The sequence below is a fragment of the Diplotaxodon limnothrissa genome, linkage group LG8 (assembly GCF_057381915.1).
Source record: "Diplotaxodon limnothrissa isolate DT_005_m linkage group LG8, D_limnothrissa_male_GT1.1, whole genome shotgun sequence".
In the NCBI taxonomy this organism is placed as follows: Eukaryota; Metazoa; Chordata; class Actinopteri; order Cichliformes; family Cichlidae; genus Diplotaxodon; species Diplotaxodon limnothrissa.
In genome coordinates this window covers 20752465-20762745 of record NC_140603.1, presented here as the reverse complement: position 1 = coordinate 20762745, position 10281 = coordinate 20752465, and the positions used below count along the sequence as shown (strand labels likewise).

The window sequence follows — 10281 nt, the reverse complement described above, 5'->3', positions numbered from 1 at the left end:
ATGCAAAAATACATCTTGAGAAAACACAAGAGAGGAAAATATCACTTTTGGGAAATTTATTTTGCAGCCACATTAGCAAAATGACAGCAAATGGATCCATTTTTCCAACTAACACAATATGCAAGGCACACAGCAACTACACAATTCAATCAAAATATAGGCTATAAAAGCTGTGGAACATTCCTGCAAAGCAAGAACCATGTTCATGAAACAAGCATTTGTTAGACCCTCCACCAGAAAAAGTTAACTAACCTGTTAAGACTTTAAAACAAAAAACACATATTGTGTCAAAAATGATCATAATCACCGTGCAACGCAACACGCACCCTGCTGTCACCACAACCATGGCCCTGGTCAGAAAACATCAGCAAAACCACGTGGTGAAACAAACCTACACATGTGGTCTAGAAACACTGCAGTAGCAGCATGTTGTTTTTTTCTTTTCTTATGTAAATAAAGAACATTCCTACAAAGAAAGAACATCTTCATGAATTGGCTTCATGCATTCGACCAGTAAAAGGTTCCAGTACACATTGTGGAACAAAATTAACAAAGTAAAACTAACAGTCCACAGAGAGTCAAGATTTAGGCTTAGCGCCACTCGTGGTCGGCGAGATCCTGAATCAGGGTGAGGACTCGAGGGTTCACACTGAGACGACGCTTTGAGTTTTTGTTCTCTACTTTGGTTCCTTTTTCTGGGTTTATGGAGAAGAAACACCTGTAGAATAACAATCATATAAAAGTTTATTAAGCATTTTTATAATTGATCAGTTAAAATACACGTACAAAGTAAGTAAAAATTAAGTATATACATATATATACACAGTCATGGCCATGACCACGTTCAAGACAAAGTATAACCAAAATGCTGTGGGGAAGTGAACAATGCATGGTCAAAAGTATTGGCACCCTTCACGAGTGTCTTCTGCAGTGATATGTCACACTTTAGCATTGTTAAAATCCAAAGCAAAGGTTATAGGTAGTCAGACGTCAGTTGACGCTTGGTCTAGCCCTGAGTCTCGGCCAGGCTTGGACCCGGATTCAGACTGTTAATGTATTTAAAAAAAACAAACAAACAAAAAAAAAACAACAACAAAAAACAGAAAAAAAACAACTGAAACCGGCTCCAAAGCCGACCGAGACTCAGAGCCAGACCTGGACTCGAACCACATCAAAGCCAGACTCCAGATCCCAGAGTCTCAGTTATGAGAAATAACAAAGCCATATTTGTTCACCTCTGAAGAAACTCTAAAGTGGAAGCCAGCTCAGATGGATAATGGATGTTGAAATTGTAGTAGCTCCCGAACATGAGGCACAGTGCAGAAATGAAGGAGGATATGTTTGTGCTGACGAGGTTCCGATCAACACTCAGCATGTATCTTCTTGAGGAATAGCAGGACTGTCCTGTGAACAAATTATTTAACAGGTTATATCAATAAACACGGCAGTCACATGACATTCTATAAAAAGTGCACTTAAAAAAAAAAAAGAAGAGAGAGCTATGAAACAGACTTACCACACACGATAATAGTGGGTGTCAGAGGCACTTGCTCCAGTTGTACCTCATCTGCCAGACATGTATCTTCAACACAGAGAAGCATGGACTCCTCCTTCTCTTCAAAGTAGCTGAGCAGAAGCAGGACCATCTCTTTCACATCATCTGAGCAGCCACTCTGCGGTCCCCGCATCCTCTGAAGCCTTGCATAAGTCTGAAGGAACACCTTGCTTTTGCTGACAGCAACTGTGGTCAAGTAGTCCAGTAGCCTTTTCCCCTTCAAATCCAAATTACGTGTGAATGTCTCTTTGAGGTCAATCCCAGTAAGTTCCTTGAAGTGGACAGACATGCCAAGTTCATCAAACCAAAACGGCCACTCCTCCCTAAGGCATTTGATACTTTTCCCCTGATTGACATGCAGACGTTGTGTGTAGTAAGTGGACTTCATTAGACTTTTTACCTCTTCTGGATTGGTGTCAGCTTGCTGGAACATCACCTTGAGTTTTTCCATCTTTTGCTGTTGGCTCTCTGGAGTTTCTTCAAGAGGCAGAAATTCTACATTCCATTTAATGCACCCGTATGTATCCTGCATGGCTGCTCTTTCTTCTAAAGGGATCTCGTCTGTGTGGTCTGAGTCAGTCTGATGTTTTCTTTTTCTTATTTTGGGTGTTGAAGTGCGCCTTACATTTTCAATTCTGTTCTGCAACTGTTTGACAAGTGAAAGGTAGCCTGCGCCAACAATCTCACCCTCTATTAAATCTTGCAGAGAATTGGGATATTTTGCCACCATTTTTCTTGCAACGTCAATTGAATGTTTTCTACCTACATGAGGGCATTTTTCCATCATCTCAGTCACAACAATCCGGACCATTTGCCTCCTCAGTTTTGGGCGAGGCCTTTTCCCCCTCTCAAGAAAATGCATCACTTCTGCAGGAAGTTTACTCCATGGAATTTCAAAGTTGTCATCCCATTGTGTGTCACATCCTGGGCTGCTGGAAGAGGTCGACGATAGACTTTGGGGTGAAAGTGAGAGCAATGACAGCGACTGGGTTGATGAGGCTTCCACAGATGATAGCGAGCTGTTCTCTGGAGTTTGGTCTTTAAATTACAAAACAAATACAATTATGATTCACACTGTATGTCTGTTCATGACCATCTCTGCTTTTGAGTTTGAATAGTTGTTTGTTGTTTTTACTTACATTTCTGTTTCCAAGCAGAAAGAAGCTTTCTTGCTTGTACAGGTCTTAATGCTGTCATCAAATCTGCCTCCGTTACGAAGCGTAGATCATCACTTGTCTCAACTCCAATGGACTGCAAGTGCTCCTCCAGGATGTTTTTGTTCACAGCTTGAAGTTCTGGTAGGACTTCCGTGATGGCGACATCTAGGAAGGTTCGCTCTGAGTCACTCATACTTGCACTGAAGAAGAAATGCCACATCCAAACAAAATAGAAAATCACATACAGTTCATACACTTGATGGAGCAGGGTGTGGATTACGTGACACTTATATTAATGTTAAACTATTTACAGTGAGAAGTGAGCTATTAGTTGGACATTATTTTGCCACAATACTATGCTTTAGTGGAATGACTCTGTATTCTTGAAGAATGTATGATACCAAAGGATAGAAATCAGGCAGGTCATTAATGTTGATACACTGTAACCCAAGACTGTCCTTTGTCACAGAATACAGATGGTATTCTGAGAGGAAGATGCCTTTGTGGATATCCATTAGAACATACACAGATGTGTCATTTTGAATCAAGATGAGTAGAAGTTCACCAAACTCCATACACTCGTCATTTCTGTACACAAGAAACTGTCCCTTTTTATATGCAGTGCCCTTGTACTGAATGTCTGTGGTAACTGTGGTATTGCTTTCTGAAAAAGCTAACTCCCTGACCGCATGCTGAATAGTGTCACTGTAGAGGTTGGGATAAAATGCACAGCTCTCCTTGACTTGCAGCAGTTCACGGCATTCTTGCCCTGCTAAAAGATAAGCCTGATACATCTGATGACGTGTTGACAAAGTTTGACAAATATTTTTGAAGCTTTTCAAGTGTCTGGCACATCTTTTGAAGTAACTGTGTTTACATTCAAACCTAAGCGTCCATAACCTCATCAATGGACCAAATTTCAACAACAGTGCTGAATAATGGCGCAAATAGTGGTGCTTGGGTTTTAGTTTAATTCCAGGAAACAACATCTCTCTCATCTCCAAATATTCTTGGATCAAAATGTCAGCGAATGCTATCTGGGACAAGGAAATGCTCTGAGCACAAATAAGATCCACAATGTCTTTCAACTGGAGAGCTAACTGCCATACTTCATCCTCATGGTTTTGTACTTTGTCACCAATCAAAACTGGCAGCAATCTCAAAAGGTTCCAGTTTTGAACGGCTTGCCCTGATAATTTGGATCCGTCAGGTTTGACAGTACATGGCTTTGTAAGTGCTTCGGATCCTTTATATTTAAACTGTTTAATGCGTCTGTTTAAAAGGGAGTATGTGAACCATTTTTTATTTTTTATAATGTTCTTCAGGTACAGTGCTAGATCATATGACACAACTCCTTCAAAGAGGTCATGACCTAGACAAGGTGGGAGACCAGGCTGGGATACGTGAAAAGACTGAAGGGTATTGAAGATGGAGTTTACCTTTATTCCTCTGACGTCTTGGATAGTTTCAGACTGGAGATCAGCAACAGCCGCGTCATATGTCTCTGGAGTGCGTGGAGGACCACAGGCATTCGGATCAGCATAAAACTCACTTCGTGTTACTTCACAGTACCTGCAAAAATATTGAGAGCAGCTGAAGTTTTCTGTAAATCCTCCTATGCAATGAGAACCCAAGTTGTCCCCAGCAATACAGTAAAGACCCCCTTTTACAGTTTCTCCATCTACATCTATTCCATCTGTCTCCAAAGATTTCAGATCTGCCAACAACTCTGAGAAAACTTTGGCTATTCCAAAACGCTTGAAGTCATTCTCAACACACAACAAGACTAAAAACATGTTATCTGTATTTGAACGCAAATGAATGGGTAAATTTGCTAATGACAGATAGACTGCAAGAAGTTTGTGCGTCTTTTTAGCAGAACCCAGGGGATTCACTACCTCAAATGAATCTTGGTACAAAATCAGTTTGAGGCTTTCAGGGTTTTCATTAAAGAACTGGTGACATTTGAAAATTTTGCCATCATATAAATCCTTAAAAATTTCTACATCAGGACCCCCAAACTGTTGTGACTGTGTATTCCTCCATAACTGTGACTCTAAAAAGCTCTTCAGGGTTTCTCCAACTGGTATGTAGTAAGCACATTTTTCTGTCATGTTTTCATCCATTCCCAATGGCACTTTCTTGGGTTCTGTGTATTTAAACATTTTTTTGAATGTTTGATTTCTGGTGTGTGTTGTTCCTAGTTGTCCCTGATGGCAAGCAGAGAACAAATCTGACTCTTTAATGCAGTCACAGATTTTAGTGACTGCTTCATCTGATAGGTTCATTTCATTTTTTAGTAAACAACTTACCTTATTAATTGTGTAGGCTTGACCCAATTCGTGCACATTCTGCATTTCCTCAGCAATACTCTGTATAGTAGAGGCAAGAATTAGCAGCTGTCCTTGCAGTTTAAGGTAAAAGAGACACATGTTTCTGAGATAAGAATGACTATCCTTCTCTGGCATATCCCTGGCTGAACTAGCAGATGCCATGGTTTCATGTGTGTTTTCTGAATATTCTGTACTGTCATTTGGGGGCTGAGGACGAGATTCCTTGTACATGTCATCAATACCATCTGGAGAACAAGCTTTATGCTTCCTACACATGTGAGAAGTAAATGATGACTTTTTTGTAAACATATGCTTACAACCACTTACTGGACATGACACAGACCTGCCCTCTGCAATATGATCGTTTAAGTGAGACACTAGCTCTTTCACTGTTTGAAAATGGCGGGCACATAATGAAACCGCACATTTTAAATCTGCAACAAGAGCTTTAGGAGTAGCTTGAAGTGCAGGTGCATTGTGCACACGATAAAAATGCCCCTTGAAAGCAGAGTACGTGGTGAATGTTTGGCTGCAATTGGCGCCAACACATTTAAAAATACAACAAGGCTCATTCTTATGCACTCTGCAATGTAGTACATAGCCTCTTAATGTGACCAATACCTTTTTACAAAAGACGCAGATGATCATTTTTAGTATTTCAAAAGTTTGCCTGTGCTTTTCAGCTGAACTAGCATGCTAGCGCTAGGTTATGAGCATTGGTCTAAATATCAACTGGTGCTTTTATCTCGAAAAAACGTCGCCAAGATATTGAACTTACCGTGCAGACTTTCTGACGAACAAACACAGATCCTCAAAAAACACTTGAAATCGTATGTTTGTAATTTGTCCTAACAACGTAGTTGCTGAAAGTTCGACGTTTTCTTCTCTAGTGCTGGCTCGTTAGCTAAGTTCGTGAACTAGGCGCTCTTCTCCTCCCGCCCTCACGTCATTATCCAATCAGAGACGAGCTTCAGATGCACATTCAAAATTAGGCGCGCTCAGTGCAACTGTGAGTGGCCTGAAGTAGCTTACAGCTCTGTGGAGATGAGGCACCATAGAGATCCTATGGGAGGCACTGTAAGTTTGTTTAGCCTTTAATAATGAGACATTGCTGACCTAACCCAAAAAAGTATTCTAGTCTAAGTATCACATTGCAATTAAAAGAAACATAAAGAATACAAGCATTATGACAGAAGCATTACTTAGTCGTTAAATAATAATTTCTTATTGGTTACCCTACAATAGGCTGCAAATAGCCCGAATGATTTAAGAAAAAAACATGATGTAAACAATTTTAATTGTATATTTTTATATAGCCTATAAATGGAGAGGCAACCTCTCAGGTTCACAATGACATCTTCTGTGAAAACATTTTTATTAGTCCTATCCATGACTTTGCATCATTTCATGAATCATGTTAAAAGTAGGCCCAGTACATCCATGCAGTTGTAAAGTGACTTATAGGTCATGTGTTTTTAAGAAAAACTGACTAAAACTGTGATTTTTACAGTATTTGCATGTCAAATTAACATGATTGTTTGGTTATGAGTATTACGGTGTTTCACTGTTTTTATTCACAGTATTTGTAGTTTTAACCAATAAATTTGATTATAATCACACATTCATGTTGTAAATATAACAGGAACATTCTGTTTAAAGGTTTACAATAATTCACTGTGATCGAAACAGGAAAGTTGTGTTTTGGGGTTTACTATACATTTCTGTAGGGGTTTTACATGGTTTTTATGTCAATTTCACTGCCCTTTTTTACAGTGTAGGGTAGTTCAGGCTGTGTTGACTAAAGGTGTTCATACCAAATATTGACTCTCAAGTTCAATAGAATTGTGCAAACTATGTTTTGCTTTATGTACAGTATTTCCATGCATGTTAGCAGTTTTGACTAAATTGCTGCTCCTGCTTTCCCATTTTACTTAAAAAATATAAAGAAGTGAGGGTTTGGTTGAGACTTTTGCAAAGTACTATATAAATAACTTATATTACTAATACTGATCAATTGATATCTGAGTAGAAGCTTACTGGTAGCTGGTATTTAAGTTCCCAAACCAGGCATACAGCACCTCTCAGTAGGTCACAAGATAAGTCTGACGTAATATGAGATGAATAATGAGGAGAGTAAAACAGTTTCTTTAAGAATAATTTGTTAAATTACAGTTATTTACTTGGATCAGTGTCAGATAAGTAAGCAACAGTCCTTTTTGGGTTATACCCAGTGTTGGTCAAGTTACTTGAAAAAAGTAAAAACACGATTTAGAACCTGAATAGGTGATAAAGCGATAGATCTTTCAGCCCTACTTTTTACTTCCCTACTTTTCTACTTTTTCTGCATAATCCATCATACAAAATGTAATCAAATGGAAAAGTCTCTTTTTAAAACTTGTTTTATTAGTTTTAATCTTTTAACTTTATGCATCAAGCAAAAATTTCATTATATGCAACATTCTCTGACTGGAAGAAATTTGTTTAATATTTAAACCTATTTTCTGCACATTCCAGCACATAAAATTAAATATTTTTTTGTGTTTACACTCAGTCTTTCAAATAAATGCAAGTGAAACACAGCAGAAAATAAATAAAATCAGACTCAGTGGTCCTGTTGCTCTATTTTCACCTGTAAAGCAGGAGTGGGGTAGGCGGAGGTTTGCCCATGCTCTCTCTGCACTGATATATTATCCATTGTTGATCTGCACACAGCTGTTGCCACGAACGTCGCACTCGCTTAAATTAGTTGGTAAGCCATTGTATTGTATTTAAAAGTCACATCATGTGTATAAGCTAACTCACAATTGTGCTGAATTACTTTGACTGCTGCAAACACCAATGAGATGTCCAAAAATGTCGCACAGGCTGGGTGGGCAGAAAGTCAATAACATTTTACTGAAACGCAACAAACAGGTTTTAAAGTAACTTAAAGTCTCTAATGAGCTAATGTTTAAAGTATATGTTCTGGATAATTCTAGCCATGGTCACGTGGCTTTTTGACACAGCAGCCATTTTGACACAACACAGTAAAACAGGTGTTCTAAGGGACGTTAATTAAGCCTCTCAACATCATTAGAGTAGACTATCCGGTTCTCTAAGCAAACGTCCCACTTCGTATTTGTAAGCTGGCTCTGGGTGGTTGCTGACATACTTGAAGGCAGTAGCTGCACAATATGACTTTTATTAGGATGCTGCATTTACCAAACAGGAAGAAATTCTGTTCTGTGGTGTTTACGGCCGCACGTTTGTGCAGCAGCTGCCCACCAGCTGCGTGCAAAAACCCGGTGGTTTACTTTGATATTGCTGCTGACAACGAACCGCTTGGCAGAATTAGCTTTGAGGTGAGTAGGTTTAAAAAAACAAAAACAAACAACTTTTACTTTGAAAATATGCGTTAAATCGCTGTGAGCCGTTTTCTTTTTATTTTGCAGCTTAATGCAGACGTAGTGCCAAAAACAGCAGGTAACTACTGTTTTCATCATTTGTTTATTTGTTTTAATCACAAATCACAGCAAAATGTCAAGAAAGTGCTGTTATCAGAGCTGAGGAATGGATGAGATGTTTTGTTTTGTTGGCTTCATAATTGTTTGGTCTATAAAGCAGCTGTCACAAATCCATTCAGGAGGACCTAAACTAACAGTAACAAGTCACTGTTCAAACATGAAAAATTACCGAAAGCTTTGTGTGTGTGTGTGTTTCGTCACCCGTGAGAAGGAAAAAATTTACATTTAGTCTATCCTGCAGAAAACTTCCGAGCGCTCTGTACAGGAGAACATGGCTTTGGCTACAAGGGATCCGTTTTCTTCAGGGTGATCCCTCAGTTTATATGTCAGGTAGGTTTGTTTTGTTTTGGGGGTAATTAATTTTCCCCCAATGGACTGTTGTGATATTACTACAGTGATGCGTTTTGTTTTTTAGGGTGGAGATATTATTTATAACTTTGGAGGTGGTGATAAGTCTATCTATGGAAAGAATTTTCCCGATGAGAACTTCAAGCTGAAGCACACTGGACCAGGTAATTATCCCCCTCTGTACACTGTTGCAAGTGAAAATGAAAACAATGCAGTGCTACTTATTGGTTTTCAGAAATTTCCAACTCTATAGTGCAAGTCACTTTGTCAGATTCAAATTTAACTTGGGCCATTTGTGTGCTTTTCTCACTCAAATACTTGAAAGCATATCAATATATAAGAAATGTCCATAACTTGAAGTCAAACAGATGGAGCCAACAGATTATGTGCATTTTCATTTAAATTGTAGGAATGTCCTGAGTTTCTTGCACATTTTTTTGTAAGGATTACACACGTTAGTCCTTCACTGTAACATTCACTGTCAATCTTTTTTCTTTTTTTAAACCAGTTTGCATTTTGAAAACTATTCACATAATATTGTTCCATTCTTCGTTTTTGTCTTGAGATTTCAAGGTCATGTTTATTTTTGTTTGTCACGCTTCAATTTACCTCATTGCTCAAAGTTACTGCCTAGTGAAATCTATAAAGAAGCCTTGTCTGCACAAGAAATTTTGCTCCCATCACTCTGGGAGGTCCCCACAAAGTTTGCCACCAGATGGCAACATTTTAACACTTTTTTCTAACATTGATACTTGAGTGTGCTAAATAATATAAGCTGTTGTGTGCACCTGTGCCACAAGTGGAAATACTTAGTATATTCAAGGGTACTTATTTTAATTAACTGGATATGAGTTTGTTAAATTTTAAGGTATCCTGTCCATGGCCAATGCCGGACCGAACACCAATGGATCCCAGTTCTTTATCTGCACCACTAAAACAGATTGGTACGTACTGACAAACGGAAACATATTTATAACAGCTGATACCAATGAAGCTGTGTATTTCATCCAAACTGGCTTTAATTCATATCACAGTGATATTCAGTAATGGCTTGAAGCCATTAATTGTAAGCAGTTTCTTTTTCTTTTAGGTTGGATGGCAAGTATGTTGTCTTTGGAAAAGTAAAGGAGGGAATGGATGTGGTCAAGAAAATGGAGTCTTTTGGTTCCAAGATTGGGTACACTTCAAAGAAGATCACGATCACGGACTGTGGAGAGCTCAAGTAGATTTAATGTGGATATGGTCATTGTGTAATTTCATTTCCTGGTGAATTTCAATAAAATGACCAAAGTGAAAGAGGTTGGCCTAGAGTGCTTCCTCTTTTGCTGAGTGTAGATAAATGTCACAAGTACTGTGAAAAGATTGGGGTAAAATGTAATTTTTGC

At 38.6% G+C, this 10281-nt stretch overlaps 2 protein-coding genes across 2 annotated transcripts; one reads left to right on the top strand and one right to left on the bottom strand.

Moving 5' to 3' along the window:
- Positions 1-480: 480 nt before the first annotated feature.
- Positions 481-2026, bottom strand: LOC146626822 (uncharacterized). The gene is made up of 3 exons (XM_085360819.1): positions 1517-2026; positions 1236-1404; positions 481-718 (listed from the first exon to the last, which is right to left on the bottom strand). Exons 1-3 carry the CDS (start codon positions 2004-2006, stop codon positions 592-594), a joined length of 786 nt encoding a protein of 261 aa, XP_085216945.1. The 5' UTR covers positions 2007-2026; the 3' UTR covers positions 481-591.
- A 6192-nt stretch (positions 2027-8218) lies between these two features.
- LOC146626821 (peptidyl-prolyl cis-trans isomerase A-like) lies at positions 8219-10122 on the top strand. Its single transcript, XM_085360818.1, has 6 exons — positions 8219-8386; positions 8477-8507; positions 8790-8878; positions 8964-9060; positions 9765-9840; positions 9987-10122. The coding sequence occupies exons 1-6, from the start codon at positions 8219-8221 to the stop codon at positions 10120-10122; spliced, it is 597 nt and encodes a 198-aa protein (XP_085216944.1).
- The last annotated feature ends 159 nt before the right edge of the window (positions 10123-10281 follow it).

Coding starts and splice junctions, on each gene's coding strand:
- LOC146626822 (XM_085360819.1), bottom strand. CDS start 2,006: ATGGAAAAACTCAAGGTGATGTTCCAGCAAGCTGACACCAATCCAGAA. Junction 1,405..1,516: donor ACCCACTATTATCGTGTGTG/GTAAGTCTGTTT, acceptor ATTTGTTCACAG/GACAGTCCTGCTATTCCTCA. Junction 719..1,235: donor ACTTTAGAGTTTCTTCAGAG/GTGAACAAATAT, acceptor GTTATTCTACAG/GTGTTTCTTCTCCATAAACC.
- LOC146626821 (XM_085360818.1), top strand. CDS start 8,219: ATGACTTTTATTAGGATGCTGCATTTACCAAACAGGAAGAAATTCTGT. Junction 9,061..9,764: donor GCTGAAGCACACTGGACCAG/GTAATTATCCCC, acceptor TTAAATTTTAAG/GTATCCTGTCCATGGCCAAT. Junction 9,841..9,986: donor TGCACCACTAAAACAGATTG/GTACGTACTGAC, acceptor TTTTTCTTTTAG/GTTGGATGGCAAGTATGTTG.